The 25,606-nt window shown below is 45.1% G+C and overlaps 2 protein-coding genes and 1 long non-coding RNA gene across 3 annotated transcripts; 2 read left to right on the top strand and 1 right to left on the bottom strand.

Moving 5' to 3' along the window:
• Positions 1 to 258: 258 nt before the first annotated feature.
• On the top strand, positions 259 to 6,724 carry POP5 (POP5 homolog, ribonuclease P/MRP subunit). Its single transcript, XM_082203524.1, has 5 exons — positions 259 to 668; positions 1,826 to 1,968; positions 2,924 to 3,073; positions 5,567 to 5,650; positions 6,480 to 6,724. The coding sequence occupies exons 1-5, from the start codon at positions 649 to 651 to the stop codon at positions 6,584 to 6,586; spliced, it is 504 nt and encodes a 167-aa protein (XP_082059650.1). The 5' UTR covers positions 259 to 648; the 3' UTR covers positions 6,587 to 6,724.
• LOC309521230 lies at positions 3,082 to 4,625 on the top strand. The gene is made up of 2 exons (XR_014214587.1): positions 3,082 to 3,289; positions 3,544 to 4,625. It is a non-coding gene; the product is annotated as an uncharacterized lncRNA (long non-coding RNA).
• A 1,369-nt stretch (positions 6,725 to 8,093) lies between the features above and the next one.
• On the bottom strand, positions 8,094 to 25,304 carry RNF10 (ring finger protein 10). Its single transcript, XM_082203115.1, has 17 exons — positions 24,660 to 25,304; positions 21,014 to 21,219; positions 19,749 to 19,945; positions 18,342 to 18,432; positions 17,999 to 18,183; positions 17,777 to 17,913; positions 16,446 to 16,606; positions 15,619 to 15,756; positions 15,123 to 15,378; positions 13,131 to 13,264; positions 12,504 to 12,621; positions 11,924 to 12,025; positions 11,426 to 11,563; positions 11,006 to 11,106; positions 10,504 to 10,564; positions 9,918 to 10,079; positions 8,094 to 9,159 (listed from the first exon to the last, which is right to left on the bottom strand). The coding sequence occupies exons 1-17, from the start codon at positions 24,838 to 24,840 to the stop codon at positions 9,086 to 9,088; spliced, it is 2,442 nt and encodes an 813-aa protein (XP_082059241.1). The 5' UTR covers positions 24,841 to 25,304; the 3' UTR covers positions 8,094 to 9,085.
• Between the last annotated feature and the right edge of the window lie 302 nt (positions 25,305 to 25,606).

Raw genomic sequence — 25,606 nt, 5'->3', positions numbered from 1 at the left:
AACAAAAAACGGTTTTGCCCACCTCAGCGCTCTGCACTTTAGGCGGGAAAAAGCCGAGCAAAGCGCTCGCACGCCACCAAGCGGCGAAAAAGTTAACAAACTCCTCCGTGGCTCCTTCCCTCTCGGAGGGAACCAATCTCATTTAAACTTGAAAAAAGGCGGGCGAAAGAGGGAGTGCATGAGCGCTGATTGGTCGGCTGACGGCTAAACTCCGAGGGAGGGAACTTTGAAAGGTAATGACGGTTAGTACGCTAATAGTGCGGGAGGGGAGTAGGAGGAGGCGTGACCAATGGGAATGTGATTTTTCCCCTTCCCTATTAAGCCCGCCTCTTCTGAACTATTATTGGCTGATATGAACAGAAGCGCCCCTTGTATCGGGCGGTTGATGCAGAATACAGAGTTTAACTGCTGAGAGAAACCAACGAAGAAGCTCCCGGATTCGCCTAGCGATGTTGTCACTCTTCCTTTTCCTATCTCTGTGGTGTCAAGGGCTTCCGCCATAGAGATTACAAGAGCTAGAGCGAAGCCACCCACGAAGCCCATACATAGCCAATGGGGGCTCTCAACTGGCGCCGGAAGTTCGTGCCTTTTGCCACTCTATGACCCCACTGTCGCCGGAAGTCCAATAGCTGGGTTTTCGCTGTAGAGATGGTGAGGTTTAAGAACAGGTGAGGCTCTTTTCTTTCCTTTTTTAAAAACTCTTATCGCTTTTCTGAGGCGACTAATGGTCGATTCACTTTTGTGGTTAGCTTCTCCCTGCCTTGCCTGCTTTATTAGTTATTTGAAACATGCTTTTAAAAAAGGCTCCCAAAGTGGTTTACAAATGTCCGTCCTAATAATAATAATAATAATAATAATAATAATAATAATAATAATATAGCTAACAACAGTAAAATGATACAACATTCTAAAATCAGTTCATTATAAAATCAGTTCAAATCAGATTAATGGCAACCATTGGGCTAGAGTTCTGTGAAGATTGCCAAAGGAGGGAGTCAGGCTGTGCCCTGACCAAAGGCCTGGTGGAACAGCTCTGTCTTGCAGGCCCTGTGGAAAGATGTCAAGTCCTGCAGGGCCCTAGTCTCTTGTGACAGCGTTCCACCAGATCGGAGCCACAGCCCAAAAAGCCCTGGCTCTGGTTGAGGCCAGCCTAACCTCTCTGTGGCCCGGGACCTCCAAGATGTTTTTGTTTGAAGACCGTAAGGTCCTCTGTGGGACATACCAGGAGAGGCGGTCCCGTAATAAACATTACAGGCACGGAGGGGGAAAGGGATGGGGAGGAGGAGAAGGGAAAGCAAGCTCAGTCACATTTTCGTTGTTACAGAATTCCAGCAATGACCAGCTGGAATGAAATGACTTTGAGGAGAAGGATCCCCCAAGGTTGCTGGTGTTTTAGCAGAACTACAGTGGTACCTCGGGTTACAGATGCTTCAGGTTACAGATGCTTCAGGTTACAGACTCCGCTAACCCAGAAATATTACCTCGGGTTAAGAACTTTGCTTCAGGGTGAGAACAGAAATCATGCTCCGGTGGTGCGGCAGCAGCAGGAGGCCCCATTAGCTAAAGTGGTGCTTCAGGTTAAGAACAGTTTCAGGTTAGGAACGGACCTCCAGAACGAATTAAGGACTTAACCCGAGGTACCACTGTAATTGAGAGGCCCTTAATCCCCATCTCTTCCTCTCCTGTAAGCCTGACTGGAATGGCTGCTGCAGGTGATAGCTGGGAAAGGAGCCTGACAGAGTGAATGTTTCATGGGCCCTTTGTAGCTCAGCCACCTCATCACCTTTTGCTCTGCCATAATGCCCACTTCTCTCCGTCTCTGCAGATACTTTGTTTGCGAGATCATCTCTGAGGACCCTCATTGTCTGCAGCTTATCGAGGAGCGCACGGTTCACAACGCAGTGAAAAATGCTGTTGCACGAATTCACGGAGACTTTGGACTAGCCTGCTGCTCCATCGCTTTTTCAGGTCTGGCTTCTGGAGCTTTCTTTGCAGCCCAGTGTGTCAAACTCCCCTGTTTAAGGAAATCTGTGCAGTTTGGGATCCTCTACAATCTCCCTTTAGCTCTCTATCCTGTGCTTTGGAAGATACACAAATTTTTATTCTATTGAGAACTATTGACCATTCTAGTAATTTCAGACCTGCTAACACACCAGCCACATATTATGGTCCCCCAAATACCTGGCAATTCTCCTGTTTCTGGAGTCCCAGGAAGGCTGCAGATTCAGGATATATTTAGCGTTTTGGGACTATTTATGCATACCTGGTGTCAGAGGTGTGTTGGTGTCTTAAGTGCTAACTTGGCTCCATGATTTTGTATAGCAGTCTTAAGATATGAATTACAAAAAATCAGGGGGCTCTTCGTAGAAAATCTGTATAGGGAGGGGCTGATAACAATTGTAATTTGTCAGGTAGGCATGGATGAGGCAGAGCAGAATATCCCTGAGCAGAAACTACTCTGAAGCTGAACAGGCTACAACACAAGTTGAAAATATCAGTTGCACTTCAACATCACACTTGCTCTTGAGATTTAAGTTTGGTGAACATTAAAAAAAAAAAATCCTCTGAGACAATCAAAAAGCAGTTTTTCCTATGACTTCATTCTTTGCAGGTGCCCAAAGTTAGGTATTTGAGGTTTATTTTATTCTCACAAGCTGGGTTGTTGGGCTGCTTATAGATATTGGGTGGCTTTAGACCAGTCACTGAGTTTTATGTCTGAGACTGGGATTTAAATACAGTATGATTAGTCACTGCACAGATAGGCTGCTTCCATATCTTTGCCATCGTATTTTCGAACTTGCTGCTAAAAGCAGCTAAGGAAACATGGGTTTCTTTTTGGGGTGGGGGTACAATTACATTTTGCTCCTGTCCTGTTGAAAGCCTGTGCTAAACTTTGAAGGGTCTCTTCTCTGTTTTGTTCCAGTAAGGTACCTCAATGCTTACACAGGAGTTGTTCTGTTGTGTTGCCGGAAGGACTTTTATCGGCTACTTGGTTCATCTCTTCCCTTCATCAGTCACTTGGAGAACAAGAATCAGTGTTATCCCTGTTCCTTTAACACGCTATATGTTGGAGGTGAGCTTAGCTCTTTAGGATTCTTGTTTTTCAGCAGTTTAATTTGCTCAGTGGTCTCCTCTTGTGTGCTGAAGTCTCTTAAATGGGGACGCCTGGATTTTTTATTTCTGTGGTAATTATTTGCTGAAAGTGAACAATGTCAGGGCCATTCAGTCTTATCTAATATTCAGTATACTGAGCACCAACAATATCACAAATGTAATGATGACAGCAGATGTTTGTTCAATGCAGCTTATAATAACTAAATAGCAAAAAATAATTTTGGGTCATTCCAAAGCAGGTGATTCATTTTTTTTACTTTGTGCCTCAAATTTTCTTAATATTTTCTACACTTGTTAAATGATCAAAACTGAGTTTAAATTTAAAATTTTATTGTTTTAACTCATCCCATTTATTGAGTTACGAGGGTTTCAGATTTCAAAAAATTGACAATTTTGGCCTTACACAAAAACCTTAAAAGCTCAGCCCAGAAATGAGATACTTCAAAACTAAAAATACTGATCTCTTCAGAACTTTATGGGCCTTAATATATGTCACATGGTGGGCTTACTTTAAAAATGTAAGTTAAATTTTAAAAAGTGTTTTAAAAAATACAATTAAAATTTTCCCCCAAAATGTATTTATTTACTATTTCTAAGAGCTACCTGTAAAATTTCATATTGGGATCTAAATGAGATCACAGTACCAAAAAATATTTTGTACATACATGTCTGCCTTATTGGGTTCTATTTAGGATAAATTGGTCTTCTTGGAGTAAAATATAACAGAATAAACAAGACTTCAAACTATAGTATCAGTTACTTCAGGCATTTCCTTAGAAAGTTATTCACTTAACATGTATCTGAAAAGCTAGCCAAGCTTTTCTTTTTAAAATGTGTTCCAAAGCAGAGCGATAGAATTAATGCTTAGAAAGAATTCTTGTTTGTGATGGCCACCAACCTAAATGACTTTTTAAAAAGGGGATTGGACAAAGTCATGGGGGAGAGGGCTATGCTCCGTCTCCAAAGTTGAAGGCAACGGTGCTTCTGAATACTGTTTGCTGGTTTCCTACAGGTATCTGTGTGGCTGCTTTGAGATCAGGATGCTGGACTAGATGGGTCATTGGCCTGATTCATCAGGGCTCTTATGTTCTTACCCATTAGTTCACTCCTCCTCTGGGTTTCCTGCTAGAGTAGAGGTTGTCAACCTTTTGGAGTCAATGGTTCCCTTGACCAATTGCATTATTTCTGCAGCACCCCTGTGGAGCTCAGGAGCCCAGCTATGTCACCCCTTGCCTGCAGAGCTGGCAGCCTCTCACCCCTTTTCACCCTTGTGGTGTTCCGTCCTCCAGGTAGCCACTGTTGCCACCCCTGGACTCTGAACTCCAAACCCTGCTGCCCACTGCCCCACAGGGGCCTGGGAAGAGGATGCCCCCAGCCTTAGTGGCCCAATGGAGACTGTCCAAAGGTGAATGTGAGGCCAGCACCTTACCTTGAGAGACAGCAGTGGCAGCTGCTGGGCCTGCATGGGCACTTCAGCACCAGGCACTCAGCTCCCAGGCAGGCCTTGCACACCGTAAGCACAAAAAAGGCCAGTGCAACACCTGCCTGCCTGGCCTTTCACTTGTCTGTCCATTCGCAACAGCAAGGGCTAGTGGACTAGCTGGCTGGGCTCCCTGGAGTGCTTGCTTGCTTATTCTGAGGCCACCTCAGCTCTTGACAACCAGCACCCTCTGGCCACTGCAGAGGCACCATTTGGGGAGCTGCTGCAACTAACAGCCATGTAAGCCTTTGGGAGGCAGAGACATGAGAGGGCATCAGAAGAGGGAGGGAAGGAAAGAGGCACCCCTGACTATCCCTCAAGGCACCCCAGGGTACCATAGCACACTAGTTGAAATCCACTGCACTAGAGAATTTTAAGAGGATTGCTGTAGGACAGGCATGTTCAAAGTCCGTTTCAGGGGCCTAATCCAGCCCGCCGGATTCCTGGGGGGAAATCCTTAAAAAAACCTCAACAACTTTAGTTGGCCCTTTGGTTGGCCCTCACGGCCCTTCACTTCATCAAATTTGGCCCTCTTTGAAATAATAATAATAATTTTATTATTTATACCCTGCCCATCTGGCTGGGTTTCCCCAGCCACTCTGGGCGGCTTCCAATCTATAGTGTTAAAAACAATACAACATTAAATATTAAAAACTTCCCTAAACAGGGCTGCCTTCAGATGTCTTTTAAAGATAAAATAGCTGCTTATTTCCTTCACATCTGAAGGGAGGGCGTTCCACAGAGCGGGCGCCACTACCGAGAAGGCCCTGTCTGGTTCCCTGTAACCTCACTTCTCACAATGAGGGAACCGCCAGAAGGCCCTCGGCGCTGGGTCTCAGTGTCCGGGCTGAACGATGGAGGTGGAGATGCTCCTTCAGGTATAGAGTTTGGACACCACTGCTGTAGCATGTAAGCACAGTTGCCTTTGTTTCCGGCGTTGTTGATGCATATGCTCACCTTTTCCTCCATCAGCTACAATACGGAGGTGTCAGAAATTCCTAATCCAGTACAACAAGGACCAGCTGCTCCTGCTGCTACGCAATTGCTCCAATGAAGGTAACAAACTGCTTGGCTTGCAACGTTAAAATGGAGAAAGGCTAGACTAGAGCCCAGAGCTCTAGCTGCTAGAGCCTCTGTGAGAAGAAACATTAAAACAATTAATTGTTGAGCTTGAGGCAGAGTGGAATGTGGAGGCTGCTTCTCTCCTAGTGGGTTCAGGTGGGGCACCGCCTCTCCCTCTGAACAGGTTGTGGGGTCTACTGAGTTTCCATTGATCTGGTTGTGGTGGGTAGCATGCTGCCGCCATGTGAGTATTTACCTAGTGAAGGGCTGCCTGTTAAAGTTTTGTGGGAGCATTAAATAACAACAGCAGGGTTGTGGGCCAAGCCACAGCTATAAAGGGACATCTAAAAGCCTTACAGTGCACTCCAGATTATTTCTCAGGCAGGTGGGGCATTTAGCACCAATTGCAACCCTTGCCAGGACTGACTGCATTTGGGAGCTCAAGTGCAAGTCTTGCTTTTGGCAGGGACTTTTGTAGCCTGCTGCTTCGAATTCAAGAAAAGCCTGCAAATGAAGAATCGGCAGCATACTCAGCGTGCCCTTAATTCTCCTTTTGAATCATATGATACCTGGTGGCTGATTAGGGTAAGGGTAAGGCCATAACCAGTTATGCACCCATACCTACTGGCTAGGGTAGCAGTGCAGATTGCTTCCAGGCAATCTCTGTTTTTTTAAAAAAGTTTCTAGCCTTTACAGCTGGTAGGCTGCCCAGAATCCTTTGCAACAGTAGAAGAGGGCTAACGCAAAGTTAGAAAAGCACCACCCTAGACTGCCTTGTATATCACAATGTCTTTTGAGTTTAACTTTTCTTTTTTTTACACAGCAGACAGACAAGCCATCCAGAAGTCAATGCAGAGCTGTGCACTTGTGGGAGAGCAGCAGTTTCAGAGTCACGATGAAGACAGCGATGTTAGCACAGAGATGGCCTGAACAAAGCAGTAGTCTGGGGACTCTTGTAGGACAAGGCCATTCATATGAGGGATCCTTGCTGGCAAGGATCAATATTTCTCTCCCCCAGTTCTTTTTACAGCAGTTAATGTATATGGTAATAAAATAGATAAAAGCAAATAGTTATGTCCATGTACTGTCACCTAGTTTGCAGCCTGTTCATAGTGAAGGCTTGTGCATAGCAGTGTCAAAGTAAGATGCTACTGTTAGTATCCACAGAACTATACATCAGCGTCTGTCTCGCTGCTGAGCTTAATACTTTCTTGGGAGAGCAGCCCACCTGTTGCTTGCGCGAGGAGTGCATTGTAAGTTTGATAACCCCCTGATCTCTTAAAATGGGCTGTCTTACTATCACAAGCTAGCTGAAACAGAGCAGTCAGACATTCCATTTTCATCCAGTTCTTCCTGTAAAGCAGTGTTTCCCAACCTGGTGTCCCAGAGAGGTTTTGGACTCCCATCAGCCCCCAGCCAGCAGTTGTTGTCCAACATTTCTCAGGCTGGGGAAGGCTGCTCTAAATCCTTGAAGGCCACATTTGTGGTGGGCTACACATGCCCCCCCCCCGTGAATCTTGGCACATACCCCTTGGCACTGGGAAGAGCTAATTGACTGCATGGTTCGATGGGTAGAGACCATATTGGCACTGAGAATGATGAGGCACAATTTGCCAAACAACCAAGAATAACGCAACTGCAATGGGGAGGAAGAGGCATCATGTGCCTGCCACCTACTGAAAAAATGTTTGGTGGTAACAGCTTGGCCTTCTCCAGTGAAACAATTGCTGTGTCAATAGAACCTGCAGCCAAGCGGGAAGGAAAATATCCTCTGCTTTGTTGTTTTTAGTCTTGGCCAGGCTGTGCTAATGTGGTGCCCCTTCCATGATTTGGAGGAGAGTGCTATTGATTGCTACTGGCCATGATAGAGGCTATATGCTCTGACTTCACAGCTAGAGGCAACAATGCTGCTGAATACTAGGTGCTGGAAGCCACAGGAGGAGAGTGCTCTTGTGCTTGGGTCTTGCTTGCTGGTTTCTCATAGGCATCTGGTTGGCCACAGTGAGAACAGGATACTGGACTAGATTGGCCGCTGGCCTGATACAGGATCTTATGTTCTTATGACTACCTATGACTCACTAGATGAGAGCTGTAGTCCAAAGCATTTGCATGGTTCCAGGTTGGCAAAGCCTGCTTAAGGCTTTTGTCCAAAGTACAAAAAATGTAAATGCTCAGCTGCTAAAGCCACATTAAGTCTAAGCTAATTCAGCCAAAATAAAAACTGGCACCAAGGTCAGCTTTTGTACATTACAGCTTTTATAGGACCCTCAGATACTAAAACTGTATTTGGTGTCTTCCCTTAAATAAACGGGAGGCCAGGTTTGGTTGGAAGACATTTGTTTCCTGGTCACAGAAAACTCTGTTACCAGGACCTAAATGAAAAGGGCTTGATGCAGAATAGTCTGTTAAAAAGAGAGTAAGGTACAGCTCAGGGAAACACCTTGTGCATATGGTTTATTGCAACTAATTTCACCCTTGCTGGTATGGTACACTGAAGTTCATTGTATTCAACGGAACTGACACTTTTATTTTTCGTAGTAATTAGTTTCAGATCAAGCCACAAGCAGTGCAGAATGAGACCACTTCTCAAAACAAAGTAGGGGCTGGAAGAGTGAGGAGAGAAAAAGAATGGAAGGCTAAAATGTACATTATACAAACTCAAACTGAATCCCAGAACCAAGCAAACGGAAGACCATGACCTCCAGATCCTTAGGGGTTTGACCTGCATGTGCATACAAGCTACCTGTTCTGCGCAAGGGGGGGGGATTCTAATTTCTCTCCAAGTAACCTTAGCACCATTAACACCCAAGAGCAGCAGAAAGGGCATTACTCTCTCTTGCCCTAGCTGAATACAATTGGCCTCCAGAACCCATCAGATTACTCAGGAAAGCCTTCCCAAAGTACCTTTCCCCAGCTTTTGCCCTTTGGGGAAAAGATTAAAAATAGCAGGTATAAGTTGAATTATTTCCTCCTCCACTACCCCCCCTCAATTCTTTATAAGCAGTGCTAATCAAAACGACACAACAATCAGTGTATGCTCTATAGCCAGGTTCCTTTAGTTACCAATTTGCCAGGAGCAGATGTTATCACCCAGCCCACTGCAGTCAGTAGACTCCTTTTCACACAGGCCGGAAGCATCAGGAGCTCCCTGCTTGCCTCAAGTGACAAGCAAGTGTGCCACCCTGACCACACTATTATTCCCAGGTCAAAGGAGTTATACTTGGCACAGCCCTGGCACTTTGGCTTCTGCGATGCAATACTTCGTTTTGGTATTAACTGGACAAGTACTCCTTTTTAATTCCTATGCACCTTCCCAAGTCCCAGAAACAGACTTATTCTGCTCAAACTTAAATACTTTTTTTCTATAGCAGCAAAAACACAAAAGCAAACAAAAGAGAACCAGGTGAAGAAATCTGTCTGTTAGTATGATCACTTGGTATGAACCACTGAAGTGCTGAACAGCAACTTTTGCTTCTGCTTCTTTTTCTTGCCTCTTTTTTCCTCTGTAAAAGAAACAACAGCCTGAGTCACCAGAAGCAACATGTTCCCTATCAGAGATGCTAAACTAATGACTTACTCCAAAGAAGCAATTTCCTTTTATATATACACACACCCTACATTAAGGGCTCATCCTGCAGCTACAGGAGCCCATTTAGGCCTTTGACATGTTGCTGGACTCCAGTTCCCATCAGCCACAGCAGCCTGCATGGCCCAAGATGATGGGAAATATATAGTCCAGCAACCTCTGCAGGGCTACAGGTTCACTGTCCCTGGGCTAAATAAAAACTCATCCCTGGAAATATAGAACCAGGGCAGGCTTCCTGCGGGAAGGCGTCCGCTGGCAAGCTCTTTCATTCTCAAGTCCCCTAGCCTTCGAAACGCGGATGCCTGGCTGGTCACTGGCCAGAGCAAGGGTGGGGACAAGTTAGTGGCAGTAGGTCCCATGACCAACCCTCTACACCTCAAAGAATCAAGCTGGGCCAGTAAATTCCCACAGCATCAGAACAAAGATGACTGTGAGACTGTATAAGCATTGTTCAACATATCTAGCTAGGTTTGCCCTGCACTGTACTCCAATATTACGTACGACTATCAGAAGCACCTGAATTGGAGATGGCCATGACAGGCATCACCCAAGAGGGACAGTGCAAATGTACCATAGACAAGCAGTTGAGCAAGTCTCCCCCTACATCAGTGTTAAGGGGCTACACAACTGAGCGCCCCCACCCACACTACTGGGCTATTTCCCGTCTCTTCTTACCCAAGAGATGGTCAGAAGTGGACGGCTTGTCCAGTTTTAGGAAGGCTGCCTCGATAGCTTGGCTGAAGGAGTTCTGGAAACTAGGCACAGGTACACGGTCCGAGTTATCGCTCTCCCCATCACTGTCTCCTGGAGCGGGAGGAGCCAGGGTGGAGTTTTCCTCTGAAATAAAAGGGGCTGTTTTTAAATCATTGGGGAGTCTGAACAGGCCTCTGTCATAAGTGCTCTGAGGCACCATTGAAAAACACACATAGATATCAGGATATCAGAGGTGATATCCTTCCATTGTAAGACAAAGGCTTTTATAAATTTAGGCAGGCCTTTGGCTTGGCTGACTTTATTTATGGCTCCTTTTAACTTGCTCTAATGCAGTCACTATTTGGTGTTTCGTGGCTAGCGACTTTATTTTTTATTTCAAAATGTAACTGATAAACATCTTTAACCATTTCATCGTAATTTTTTAAGATTGGTGTTGACAATCTTGTGTGCCATATATAGAAAAGTTGGCTATAAATTGAGATAGACTCAACTCTACAAAGGTGCTGCCTCTTGGAGACACTAAGCTAAGAATCATCACTTTGCTTACCTTTCTTCTTTGACTGAAAACTATTCCATGTTTCTGGTTTAGCTTTTCCAGCCCTCAGCATCTACCAAAAACAAGTACAAGAGTCAGATCAGCCACACGCTACCAATCTGTGACTAAAGGTGGCTTGAGATCAATGGAGGGCATTTCAACAGCACAGCTAAAGCTACTTTAAAGGTTGATGTCAGGAGCTGGAGTAAGGAATAGGTCAGCAATAAAGCACCTGATGTCAGTGAAGTTAACTCATTCTTCAAAGAAACAAGAACAGCTCTGTCCTAGTGGTCACAGCTGGTGCCGCCCACCACTCTGCATCCAACCAGCCCATGACAGTTAATGGTAGCAAACACCTTTTTGTGGTTTACTCAGACGTGATAAAGCAGTGTGGACAATTTTGTAGTTCTGGGTTCAGGCTTCATTTGTGCTTGAATCACAAGCAGATTCCTTAAACAATTCTCGTAATGAAAACTGATTGGCTGCAGCGGAAAGTCCTGCACAAAGCACACACCTGGGCAAAGGAGGGGAGGGTAGATTCCTCCTCCAGATTTCCAACGAAGAGTGAAGGGCTGCCAAGACTGCCTGCGGGAGACAGTGGAGTATACATGGATTCTGCAAGGAGAAAAATCACACATTTACTATACAGACTAAGAGTTGTGTTATTAAGGAGGCATGATAGCAGGTATAGGCTCTCATGCCCCTGTGCATCCTTCTTTCTCAGGCACTGGTCTTCCAAGTCTCATTAGTTTAATGTCTGATGCTATTTTAAATTCAGCTGAGGACTCACATTCCTTCCAGTAGCTGCTGTTCAGGAGTTCCCCTGTCTTTTGTCTGCATTACCCCACCCATGGATGATTCTGCTAAGGAAGTGGAAGTAAACCTTTAGAGAGTGAGCACTGGCTGGGAACCCAGGTCTCTTTCAGCTGCTCACCTGATTGAGAAATGGGACTTGAACCAACAGGAGAGAGCAGAGCATCACTCTGGTTCTCAGTGCCTGCATACTCTCCTGAGCATGCGCTGAAGGCAGGGAACTGCTGCAAGTTCTCTAAAGCAATATGAACCTCTGGATCTAGACAGAAAACCAAAAGTTTTATCTCTGTGACAAAAGATATTCACTCCTATGCCAATGATTCAGATCAATTCAAGTGACATCTACTCCCTCATGCATCTTCTTCCATTTCAGAGGGGTGTTAAAGCCATATTGCCATTGAGAAATTCCTTAGCTTCACTGCTTATAATATGGCATTCCCACCATCTGCTATTTCTACATACTCACTGGCCTGTTTCAAATTATACCACCACCACCACAAAAGGCCAACGTGAGTCACAACCGCCCCCCTCTCCCCCCACTTACTAAGGTGCTTCCATCTACAGCAATCGTCAGACCAAGCACTTCTTAATAGATGAGGAGGGCAAGGTTGCCACTTACATCTGCCTTGCTTCTTGTTTTCCTCCATCTCAATCCTGCGCTCCCGACGTCGCTCATCACGAGCTTTCTTCTGTCTCAGACGCTTCCTTTTCTCAATGTCATCTAAGAGCCATTGGGAGAGTTCCCGGGTGAGACAGACTGCTCAGAACAGCAAAGAAAAGGCACCTTCCCTGTTCCTTCCCTGTCCCCCTTTGGTAGTAGTCCCCAGTGGCACCTCCTTTAGAAGCCCAACAATGATGGGGTTTCAGTTTCCATTTTCTGTTGCAGGATTAGACTTCACGGTTTTCCAATATTTGTTTCCAAACACAAGCACACCCACATCCATTACCTGCACCCCCCTTCTCAGCACTGAGCCTTAAATCAGGGTGGCTAACATGGTGCCCTCTAGATACTGTTGGATGGCAACTCCCATAATTCCTGACAACTGGCCAAGCTGGCATGGGATTGATGGGATTTGGGAGTCCAACAACAACATTGGGAGGACACCATACCGGCTACTCCCATTTTAAGTTACGTGGAAAGCAACTCTTCAGCTACAACTGGGAATTGCAACAGAAAAACAGAACTTCCCAATGCTCACCTGAGAACATCTGCAGTGTTTCCTTCGAAATGATAGGAGGCTTCAAAGCTAGCTCACAGATACTGAACTCACAGGTGAGTGGCAAATGACACAGGTAACGATGACGCTGCCGCACGTCCTGCAGATGGGGTTGGGGGTTTAGAAAGAAGAGAGCTGGTTGTGCAACCTTCAAACACACCTCTCTGCCTGGGCGTATGGCAACCCATAACAGAAATGTTGATTTTTTTTGGAGAATTTACTTAGAAATAGCTCAAAAAAATGAAGATTTTTGGGGGAGATTTTGAAAGAAAAAGCTAAACTTTTGTGTCTGGATTTTCACTTTTTGAAATATGGTAAGCCTACCCCATACGCATTCCCTCATGTTGTGTAAAGAGAATGCTGGTCAATGTTAATTAAAAAATGCCTTATTTTTACCAAAATAAAGCCAAGCCAGTGCCAGTTATGAGTATTTCCAAGTGTGAGAAACACTCAAGTGCACCTAAACCCACCTCCCGGCATACAGCCAGAAAATCATTCCAGGAGATAATAAATCCTTGCAAAGGTAAAATCTATGAAGGTACCTATACCTCAGACAGTAGCTCAGCCACAGTCAAAATACACACTGAGGGCAATCCTGGGTGTCGTTACCTCCGTCATGGAGTGGCCAGATATCTCCACCACAGTGGCTGTGATCTTCTCTGGGCTCTTCTCCAGGCTGCCGTACTCGTGCACAAGACAACGGACATTCACTGGGTGAAGGTACAGGCACTGCCCGTCCTCAGCTGCAGCACCGGAAGAGAAGTTGCAGGACAGTTATGGAAAGAAGGGGAAACGGGACAACGTGCCCTACTCTCTTGACCCACTTACGAGACACAGCAGCCCCAAGTCTGCAGTGCTCCTCTGCATGCACCTGGGGCTGCTGCACACAGGTTTTTAATTGCCAAATGCCACTTAAGCAGCATATAAATTAATATATAATGATTTTATTGCATTAGCCATGCGGCCATAGCATAATATACATAGAAATAACAACATAAAATGGGGGTGGGGAGATAAAAGTGTATGCCGTTCTGGGCGAATACTTTGAGAAAATGGGGATAACAAAGGTAACGGGAGATTTAAAACATTGAGTGACAGAGAATACAAAAAACAGGTTTGATTGTGTGGCGTATCGACTACATCTGTGGTATTGAGGAAGGAGTTGGTGCCGCTTTCCTCTTCATCACACTAAGCAGGAAATTAGCTGTCATCTCGGTAATCCAACGGTCAGAATCCTGCAGAAGAAGGGACACTATCCAAGGCTGGATTGGGAGATGAAGCTTGTTCACGAGAGGAGTTAGGAACCGAGATCTTTCATCTGTCCAATTGGGACAGAAGAGCATTACATGTTCCATAGTCTCCAGAACCGTGTCATTGCAGGAGCATGTTCTATTTGCGCTGGGAACTCTGGAGTAACGACCCGACAGAACTGCTGTAGGAAAACAGTTGAGACGGGCACAGGTAAAGGCCCTTCGTTTAGCCTCCGAAGGAATTGTAAAGCAGTATAGAGGGATCCCTTCCGGGGGTGGAATAGCTAGGGCTAAGCCTGAACACGGCCCTCTTGCATGGGAAGCTGTGTTAGAGAAGTCAAGTTGCTGCAGCTTCTTTTTGATTAGAGGTAGGGCTGCCGGGCTTATAAATTAATAATAAATAATAATGGGAATAATCCAGTAAGGTATTTGATTCTGCCTTGAATAGCCACCTCACTCCAGTTCCAAAACGTCAATTGCAAACCACCTTTGAGACTCTAGCAGGGACTGCTGTTCAATAGTGTTAAGCTTAATTATGGCATCCCCGGAAATGCAGTGGGTTAAGCATTTATTTGCACTTCTGAGAGTCCATATTGATGTTTTGCTTTCTGAGCATCACCACCACTGCCTCCAAAACTAGAACATCATAGCAGATTCTCCTTATTTCTGAGAGTAGAGTACCAAAGAATCTCCTCTTTTCTTCAGGGAAGTAGCTCTCAATCCATCCTTGGGAACCAATAACCTAAGAGCCCCCTTTGTGTGTAGCACCCACCCACACCCAGGCAGCACAGAACAGAGAGGGCATCGCTCCACAGGGCACTGGGAACCCCTCACTTTTTGTTCTGCTAGTGTCTCTGGCTCAACCAAAGCTCTTAAGGCCATGAAGTAATTAAAGGTCACTGGGCCTTTTCCCCGCCCCCAAAAGGCTGGCTTCCCTTGAAGAAAGTTATTGTTGGTGAAGCATGTTAGACAGTGATCTTCTGAAGCCTTACATCAGGGGTGGGGTACCTCAGGCCTGGGGTCCAAATGCAGCCCCCCAAACTTCTCTGTTTGGCCCCTCCGGACCCTCCTCTAGGCCAGGCCTCTCTCCTCTGTGCCCTCTGTGAGCAGATTTGCCTAGCTGGAATGGATCCTTGAATTATGATAGTATCTCTAGCTCATCTGGATGAAAGGTAGAGACATTGTGTGTCCACTGCACAAACATGTAGCCATATCCATCACTCTATGTACTTTTTGCCTTTGGCCCTGTCCACCACTGACATGCTGCCCCCCAGAAGGCTCCCCACGAGGAAATGCAGACCTTGAACTGCAAAAGGCTTCCCTACCCTTGCCTTGACATTGTTGAGCTAACCTTGATAGAAGTAGTAGAAAGGGGTGGTGCTTGGGTGCCCACTGCTGAATGCTGTTTCAGGTTTCTCGCAGGCAGGTTCAGGCAGACTGGCTCCTTCCATCTCACTTGTGCCAGGTAGGTCCCTGCCAGATTCCTTGGCATCATCCACTCCCACTGCCTCTTCCACCTCAAAAGGGGGCAGGACAACAGCCGCAGAATCTACAGGAGGTGGCTCCAGGATTTCTTCTTCAAAAGCAGAGAGATACTCCAGAATAGGCTGTTAAGAAGAGAGAGTAGTTCACATCCATCTTTCTCAACCCATTCAAGCAAGCCCTCAAAACCCCTCAAACCCCTGCAGTTATCTCTGCCATCTCTTTCCTGAAGTCACCCTGGAATGTCTAGCTTAATGGTCTCTGGGGCACAAGGACTCAAGCTAGGTTCACCCGATTCTAATGACCTTAAAATAGTTATTGAACAGAGTGAGATAACACTATTTCAACAGCACTCAAGCTCTCACCTTCCTCTCCTGGGTCGCTACTACTGCTGCTGCTTCTTTGTCAGATGACTCCGTCACGATGAGAGCCTCCACAGCTGCCGTGGTACCTGCAACATCTCTCTCTCTGTTTTTGTCGGACATCAAGTTTCCCTCTCGATCCTAAAAGCCAAGCCAAACATTGTTAATCTCAGCATCACATCAACATATACACCAGGCTTTGCCAGCCTGATGCTCTCCAGATGTTTCGGCCTGCGCCTCTTGGTGTTTAACCATCACTTATGCCCTACCAGAGAACAAGAAACAGGCACTAGTGACAGTGGCAACAAACTATCTGGGTTCTGTGTGACTTAAAGTCAAACCTAGCTTGTAAGGTTATGGGGAAGCTGAAAGAGAAAACTGGAAGCATCATGTAAACTGGGGGAAAAAACCCTTAAAAACCCATTATTCCTAAATAAATAAATAAAGACAAGCCTACCCAGATACTTAGAAATGCTGATGTTTTTAATCTCTTTTAGTATATTAATTTCTTGCATGTTTTAATGTATTGCACATTTCCCCTGATTTTATGGCATGACCTTCTTGTAAACTGCTTTGAGGGTTTTTGCAATCAAGTGGTGTATAATTTTTTTCAAAATGAATATTTCTATTTGCTCAAGCTACAACTTCAGCAGTATTTGTGCTTGTCAACACCCCTCCCCCCAAAAAAACCCCCACCCTTTGGCCACCTGCCAAAATAGGGAAATACACAATAAAAATGCTCAGAGTCACTCACATTGAGTGCCATGAGCAACTAGTAAAACCCACAGATTTCCCTACATCACATTACTCAAAACCCGGCGATGCCTCACCTTCAGCTCCTGAATGGCAGCCTCAATGAAACATGCTTCAGGTGTGTGCTTGTCCTCCTCGTACTGGCGCAAGAGTGCCACCTTCTCTTCCAGGATAACCTCCTGCAGCACCTGAGCCTTGGAGGCCAGAAGCAGCTTGGAGTACTGTCCATGTTGCTCATCTGCACAAAGACATGCCAAGTTAATGGTACACTGGGATGAACGTAGCCATCCAGTCGGAAGACATCCTACAAGTTAACACTCTTGTGATCTGCTTGCTCTCTTTATAGCCACAGCCTGCACTGATGCCAGAGGTGGCAGCAATGCTTTCCCAGCTGTTTAGGGGCTGGACCTACATATGCCTGCAGAGGCCTTCCCTAGCAACCACAGGGGTTGCTTCCCCTCCATTAAATTAGGCTTGAAAGAAGCCTTCACTTGCAGCCCATATACTGGGCTGCAGTGAGTGATTGGCTCCGTGGGATGTGTGGTGTCTGTAACAGTCTCTCTGGGTTGCAAGGACGCCCATGGATGTGAAAAAGTCAGCACTCCCTGCTTTACCACCTGAAACCTTTTGTTCATTCTCTATCTGCTATTAGGGTCCAACGGACCCCTTTGAAGTCCCAGCTGGAAAGATATGGCTCCACTTAACATAAGAAACAGACATGACTTATACCATACTCTAAAAATGTAGTCTAACATGGAAACTAATGAGATACACTGGACCCCACAACACTGGAATGTGCCAAGCAATTAAGTTACTAGTGCTGAAGTTATCTTGCTTGATTTGTTAAGGACAAGCAAAGTTTTGGACATGTGACTGTGGAAAAGGTGCAACCGATCAATTAGGTAATCTTCCTCACTGGGCTATCACGAAGCCCTGGTGGAGAAAACAGAAGGGGAAGCAAAACAGAGACTTAAAGCACAGAGGTGAAATACGGGACGTAACAGTAAATAATGGAAGGGGTCAAATGGATCACTTTAATCATTTGTCAATCACAGAATTGTGCTTAGTCCCACCTTGCATTTAAGAAAGCACTAGTTGGGTGTAGGGAACACCTGTGGCCCTCTAGATTTTGCAGAACTACAATGCCCATCATCCCAACCATTGGTCATACTTACTGCTGGGAATTGCTACATGCTTTTTGAAGCAGGGAATCTAGGCAGTTTACATACAGGGAGCAACAGCAGAGTAACAGTTCTGCCACCTTCAAGGAGCCATGGCCAAGACTGATTTTTGTGCTGCTCCTATTCATTTCAAGGCAGCTCAAGCCAGAAAAAATTGTAGTAGATTATGCCCCGGATACTGCACAAATGGCAGCAAGGTCTACCCAACTTCCCTCTTTGCCACTCACCTCCTAGATGAATAGGCTGTTCCACATTCACCAGCTTTGACTTGGGCTGCGCTATCAAGACACCTTTCCCCCGTCGCATCAGTTGCATCGTAATTGTGTCGCCAATTGCATATTGACGGGTTTCCAAAGCAACAACGCTGTAAAAACAAAAGGGAAGTGATGAGCGATAGGTGACTTGTGAGCCAATAAGAAATAAGGCATTGCTCAGAGAACCTCTTTTACCTTTTCAGGTCTTTCTTGTGAATCGAGCCATAACAGATGGGGCACTTACTCCAAGTCTTCTCACTCAGAGAGAGATAATGCAGGATGCATGCCCAGCAGAAGATGTGCCCACAGCGAGTGATCTTGGCAGCAGTAGGCGGGTATAAGCATATCGGGCAAGAGGGGACTTCATGGCTGCAAATCCGCTAGGAAAGTGCAACAGAATACAATTTACTATGCTATCGTTTCACTCTAAAATATGACCATAACAGATTGGAGAACTGAGCCCAAACTCAAGTGGTAAGTGGCCAACCTGTCTAAGTTAGTGTAATAAAGCTCTCAAGGCAAGTGCATTGCTACTAACCACTTGTTCCACAAAGTCCCAGTTGACCAAGGTGTCTGGGTCAGTGAAATGAACTGTGTAGTCCTGGTCATCACACACCACAAACTGGCAGCTGAAAAGCAAACACAGAAAAAACACAATATATTGAATACTTATCTGATGCTAAGCTATCTGAAAAGAATCCAGAAATACAGGTATTCAGGATCACAATTATATAAGACTAATGATGTCAAATTCTCAAGAATAATCTTTTGGAGAATATTCTCGAGAATATTCTTGATTAATGAAAATATTAGAGAATTTTCATTTAAAATAGGAGAATATTCATTTTAATGCATTGAAAGTGATATAATTTTAATGCATTGAAAATGATATAATTAGTTAATATACATGTTTATTCATGGGTAAACTTGTTCAGATGGCAATCAAAAACTGTACAGATACTTTTATTCAATGGGGCAATGCAGTGAATTCACATTCTTTGATTTTTTTGTACCAAACCTGAAATTGAAAATTCAACCTGAATGACTCACGTTAATCACTAAGCCTGCCACTAACCGTATATTTACCATCAACTTTGAATTCTAATTATGTTGTGTATGTATAATGGATTAAAAAAACAATTATTCATTACTTACACTGACAATATCACAGCTTGACTTATTATTTACTTAAAAAATTTAATGCATGCTGTAAAACTGGTTCTTACATTAGAATTTACAGTTTGTGGAGAATATTCTCTGGAGAATTTTCTAGCAGAGAATATTCTCACATCACATCACTAGGTAGGACAACATAAAAAATAATAGCAGAATCACATTAGTACAGGGGTGGGTAGCTTATGGCCCTACAGATGTTTGACTCCCATCTCCCATCAGCCCCAGGAATCATGGCCAATGGTCAGAAATGGTAGCAATTGTAGCCTGGCAACATCTGAAAGAAAACAGGTTAGTCACCTCTGCCTTATTACAGTATTACCGGTATGTGGATCAACTTAATGCAGGAAGCCAATCCAACACTTACAGATTTAATAAAGAATAACATGGTATCAAAGAAGAAATATTGAAAATGCCTTCATTTCCTTAAATTGTTACCTTTCAAGGCTTACTTCTCAACTTGCTCTCGGAATTACTACTACAAAAGGCTTCTAAAGTGTCTATAGAAACCAGAGCATAAAAATTAAAAGTGCACAATGAATCATTCCTAGGTCTTTCTGCCCACAAAACCTTCCAAGTAAAGACTGCTACATAAAGTCTCATTAAACTGGGAAAACAGCAAAACAATATAATCACAGAAGTTTCACCAAAATCATAGCAATGTAAGAAAATGAATACATTTTCCATTTTTCTTTGCCTTGATTTTTGCTGGCCTCGTTCTCCCTTGGGCATATGAAAGGCAACCACAACCTTGTGTTGACCTCCCACTCACTTGGCCTGTAGGAAAAGCTCCTTGCTGAAAGGTTTGTTCTCCCATCTGTTCCTCTTGCCCCAACTGCCGCGGCCATTCCCAACATAGCTTGCTTGGCCACGAGGTTCAAAGGTGAAGTTCAGCAAGTGGTTCAGGCTAATTTTCTTGGGTCCAGAGAACTGGGCAGGGCTGAACTCTGCCCGCTGGGCCTCTGCTACCTGAAAAGACAATGAGTCACTTAGAATGCACCAATAAAACAATTTTTAAAAGCTGTGCCACATAAACATATTTTGCACTGGTGTGTAGTGTAGGCAACACATGTCCAAAGAGCATTTACTATAAAAGACTGCTGCACTGTAAGATTTAGGACACAAATAGGAGTAACACCTTCAGTGGTTTGGAGGCTCAATTCAGACAGCAATTCAATTCAGACAGTCAGTCAGTCAGTTTCAAACAAGTCTTATTCCACAAGTATCAACACACGGAAAAATTAATTTTACATCAAATTCGATAAACTACAAGCCAAACATCTGAGATTACTTCCCACACAATTGCTAACTTACTTGTAAGGCCTATAATGAGACACTTTACAGCATGAAATACCAATTGGTATTTCAAATAAACAGATTACTCGGTCTGTCAGATAAATTCCAGCTGCAAAAGAGGCCGGGTCAGATATGGAGACACAAATGTAGATCTTTCAACAGTTTCATCCATTCCTTACATATCTTTCTGCTAGTTGTACAAGCAAAACTTAACACACTACAGAGTCATCAAAACAAAACACTATTCGTGGTACTTTAGGCATGTCATGTCCCATTGTGTCTGCATAAAAGAAGGGTTTTGATGTTTTTAAAAATGGAATTTCTACCTGAGCTATAGCACTAGGGATAAGAACAAGGGTAGACATCCCGTGACCTTGCAGATGCTGCTGGACTACAATTCCCATCACCCCTGATCACTGGCTATGCCAACTGAAGGACAACATCTATAGGGCCAGATGTTAGCCACCCCTGGATAAGGGGCAGCAATTGAAGATAAGCTTCCTAACAGGTAAAGGAAAGAACTTATGGCACAACACTTTCTAGTTGCTGTTCTAGCTTCCTCCACAGCTGTTGGCACCAATTTAGATTTGAAGATGAGGTAAAAATCACTATACAGGATCCTTTCCCGTTTTTCAGAACACAGCAAAAGAGCACAAGCACATTCTACACAAGATATGTAGCATCACCATGCAATCATCCCATCCCAAGAAATATGGCTGGTCCAGCGAGACAGATTCTCACCTCATCTCGTCTTCCACCATTAGAAGAAGAGCTAAAAGGTTTGCTGCCACTGCCATGCCCACCCCTCTGAGGGGGCATCTTATTAAAAGCTTTGCTTTTCTGTGAAGAGGAGCGACGGGATTGGCTGGCGAAGTTATCATTTTTGGGATACGAAGTTTCTCGTTTACGATTATAACGCTGTTTGGATCCACTTGCGTTTTTTCCATCTAGAAAAAGAGATAAAGCAGTGGCTTTTTAAAAAAAGCAATCCAAGTTCAGAGTCTCAGGGTTGGAAAATGGAATCTTGACTACAACTAAGCTAATCACCTTCAAGTAACCCCTACTGCAACATGCAGCATATACCATGTTAAAGCAACAAAAAGTCAGCAGGATAGCCCAGGAGAAGCTTTATCAAGAAGCAGAACACCACATGCAACCCGAAAATTCACAGAAGCAACAAAAGACATGTTTAGTTATTGCAAGGATGCATCCACATTGTTTTATGGGCTTTGTTACTACTCATCCCCAGAAAAAGCTACTTGAATATTTGTCTGCTATTTTAACAGTGCTATTCTATACACGTCCACTGAAAAGCAAGTCCCATTGAATTCAGTGGGGTTTACTACCAATTAACCTGGTAAAAGACTGCAGTCTCAGTGGTTTGTATTATTCATTGTTTTAAATTGTGCCAAGAGAAAACTGCTAGTGAACATATAGTTGGCATTAGACCATGTGATTGAGCCTGTCTATAGTAAATAGATCTGTCTGTAAACAGTTCCATAGGAGCAACGTTTGTCTTTTTAAATGTGAATTGTTTATTTGTATGCTGAAGCTTTCTCCCCCTCAACAGCAGCCAGTTGAACATATAGTGGACATTTGTTGAACAAAATCATATCTCTTGCATATATTGCAGTATTATGTTAAAAACTTGTTCCAGGAAGATAAACCTTTGCCTCTACTGCCACTAGTTCTGTAGTGACTCATGCAGAATAATCCAAAAGAAGAAATTACAGCTAGGAAAGAGGATAGTGTTTGCATTTCCCTCGCAAGGATCACTTGATCCAGGAGCCCACATGGCTGATACACACTATAAAGATAGGGCAAAAAAGTCTGATATCCTCGTGCTCCTACCTGTGCCAAGCGCACTTTAGTCAGTCATATATTTTCAGCTAGTCACACAACCTCAGCAAATACAGGTTACGTCAGGGGTAGCTACTGTGATGCTGTCCAGATGTTATGGACTACAGCATGCATCAGCTCCAGACAGCATGGCTAATGGTCAAGGAAGATGGGAATTTTAGCTCACATCTGGAGAGTACCATGCTGGCTACCACAGTATGCACATATTGAACTTCAGTATTACTGTTATCTCCATATAGATATTTTTCAGCATGCAGAAATTTTACCATGCCATTGTATTTTGTTATATTGCTTGTTATTTGATGGAGTGCTGGCCATTATGAATGAGATTTAGGTCAGACCTCTCTATTAATTGGCTGTATATGCACATCATGCTAAATGGCTAGTTTCCTGTGATGTAAACAAACTGAAGGAACCTCAGCAGTACACTGGGCTTATACACTCCTTTCTGTGCCGCTAGGAGAAAAAGGTTGAAAGCTTTTGCAATGGGTTAACCACAGCAGCCATACTTTCTGCAACAATAAACTGCACTTACATTAACTATGGTTTAGGTTCAACAAGCCAACTTCAAACTGCAGCTTGTTTAAACCAACTATAGTGAAGATTAACTACAGTTCTGAGTCCAGACAGCACAGCAACCTGTATTCAATAGGAAACAGGAAAAAACCTTCCATACTTTCTCCTGGCTGTGCAGAGAGGAGTGGGCAGCGTAAAAACCTAAAGCTTACTGCAACTCGTCCTTCTTTTTTCTTATTATTTCAACTAGGCAATGGAGATACACCCATATCCCAGACTAATAATCAAGATCTTTACCAACATCCAGCTGTTGTGATATCTTAATTATTTCCATACCACTGACAAGTGAGACTCAGGGGTCTAGATATATGAGTGATGGGGAACCTCTGGAGCTCCCAGGCATTTGGCTATGCTGATTTATGTTAATAGGACTTGGAGCCCAACAAATGTCAAAAGTTGCCTCTAAGCCTACAATAATAATGGATAATCATAGTTTGCTAATTACAACCTTAAGACTCAAATAGCTAAACAGCTAACTACAAGTAGGGAGGGAGTAATTAGATTCCTTTACAAGCAATACAGGTGACTTTTGCAGCTTGAATCACATATGGAAGAAGGGTGTTTTTTATGAAAGACATTTGCTAACTGCCAGCCAAGTAAAAGGTCACAATAATAGTGCAACTGCTTGTTACACTGACCTTAGCAGTATTTGAGGATTACGTACTCAGAATCAGCCACTTGCACAACTAGCTATGTAGATTAGAATATAATCAGTGCCAGGACACATGGTCTGTGAAAGTCAGAAGTAGCACTTGCTCCACCCAAACCTTCTATCTCCACACTACATTCTTTAGCAGCAGCAACCAACCATTAATTCAGTGTATCATCAGTCCAAACACAGCACTGCTTCCAATTTTGGTTATAAATACAGTGTAAACAAGAACCCAGACTTCATAACAGATACCCTTTGGACTTCAAAGACCATATTCCTGCAGAGAGGGAACTAATGGAAAATGCAGAATACGATGAGAGACACAGGCAGGAGCCAAAGAGCAGCTGCAGATGAATTAAAAGAATCCTTGGATGCATTCAGCTTTAGATTAGCATCTTGACCACATAATCTGAACCTAAGATTGAGAACATAAGAAAAGCCCTGTCGGATCAGGCCAATGACCCATGTTGTCCAACATCCTGTTCTCTAATAGCCATCCAGATGCTCCAAAGAGAAACCCCCAAGAAGAGGGGAACACAAGGGCACTCTCCCCCTGCAATTCCCAGTAACTGGTATTCAGAGAAATAATGCCTCTTAAAAGTGGAGGTTGAGCACAGCCACTATGACTAGTAGCCACTAATAGCTTTCTCCTCTGTGAATTTATCTATGCTTCTTCTAAAGCCATCCAAGTTTGTGGCCATCCCTAACCCCCTATGGAAGTGAGTTCCACAGTTTAAATAAGGGTTGCACGGACAAGTACTTTCTTCTGTCTGTCCTGAATACCTGGCATTTTATCTGTCCTGAACTTATGTTTATGGCTGCAGTCCTATATACACCAAGACCAGGGAAATCTGCAAGATGTTGTGGAACTTAAAATAATTCATACCTGCCCAAAAAGCCACTTTCAGGACATGAGGCACCTGTGGGATTTGGTCACACACCAGGAACACTGAAAGAAGAGATCTTTCCCCCAGCCCCTCCACCTTCTTGTGGCAGAAAGTTCCTATAGGGTACTGAAGAGCAAGACTTGTGTGCTACCCTGTATTTTAACGATGTCTTGCATTATAGCCCACCTTTTCCTCTAAGAAGCTAAAGATAACACACATGGGCTCTCTTCCTTCAATACCTGCAACAACCCGACTAGCTTGTTCAGGTTGTGCCTGGTCCCAGGGCGAGCTTCCTGACCCGAGTGGGGATTCGAACCCTGGCCTCCCAGGTCCTAGCCCGGCAGTCTAACCACCGCACCACCGGCACCTACCACACACACAAACTGGAAACCTGCCCAACTAGCTCCCTTACCGCCTTTGGGCTTGGACTCTCCCCCGGCCGGGCCGGCCGAGTTAGAGCGGGGCTGCTGCCCTTTGCCTGCCGACGCCGAGGAAGAGGAGCCGGCGCCGAGGCCGGAGCCGCAAGGGTTGCTCTTGTCCATCACGTCGTGGGCTGGAGCTGCTGTTGCTGCGACGGGCGCGCTCTGGAGCATTCACGGGCGCCGCGGAGGCGCTCTTGCGGAGACTGCGAAGGAGGAGGCGGCGGCGGCGGCTGGGGCCGAGGCCCAGGCTCATGGCCCGGCGGCGGGGTCGGCGCAGCGCAGTCGTCTCGGCCACCTTCATGGCGACATTTTCCTCACGGCTTCGCCCTGAAGAGGGAAACGGAGACAGGTAGGCCTCAAGAGCCGAGTCAGAGGCGGAGGGGGAGGCGGGGGAGCCGGCCGGGCCTGCGGGGCCCCGCAGACGGAGCGGCGGCGGCGGCCGAGAGAGAGGAGGCGGCGAGGAGGGACGGAGCCCCGCGAGGCCCGGCCCGGCCTTGGCTCGAGGGCGTCGGGAAGGCCGCAGTGTCGCCGCCCAAGGGAAGCCCCCCGGGCCGCCTCAGCCTCTCTCTCTCTCCGCACGACCGTTGCCGCCGCTGCCCTGTAATGGCGACGAATCGCCGACCACAGTGACGGCCAAGGGCCCGGATGAGGCTGTTTGGGAGAGGTGGGAGGGGCCAGCCTCGGCCCGTCGCAAGGCACGCTGGGCTTTGTCGTTTCTCCCTCTACTGACGGAACAGAATCGGAACGCGGGGAAACTACAGCTCCCGGCATGCTCTCTTCGTCCCTGCGTCGGGCCTCGCCTTTTATTGAGAAGACCAAGGAGGACAAAAATAAAAGCAACGCTTCTGGTTTGCAGCGGGACCTTGCCGCATCGCCTCATGGGATTTGTAGTAGCGACTGGACTTAACTGTCAGGGGTCCTGTACCTTTACCTTTAA

The sequence above is a fragment of the Podarcis vaucheri genome (genome assembly GCF_965113315.1).
Source record: "Podarcis vaucheri genome assembly, chromosome: 16".
Lineage (NCBI taxonomy): Eukaryota > Metazoa > Chordata > Lepidosauria > Squamata > Lacertidae > Podarcis > Podarcis vaucheri.
This window is presented reverse-complemented; position numbering and strand designations above follow the sequence as displayed.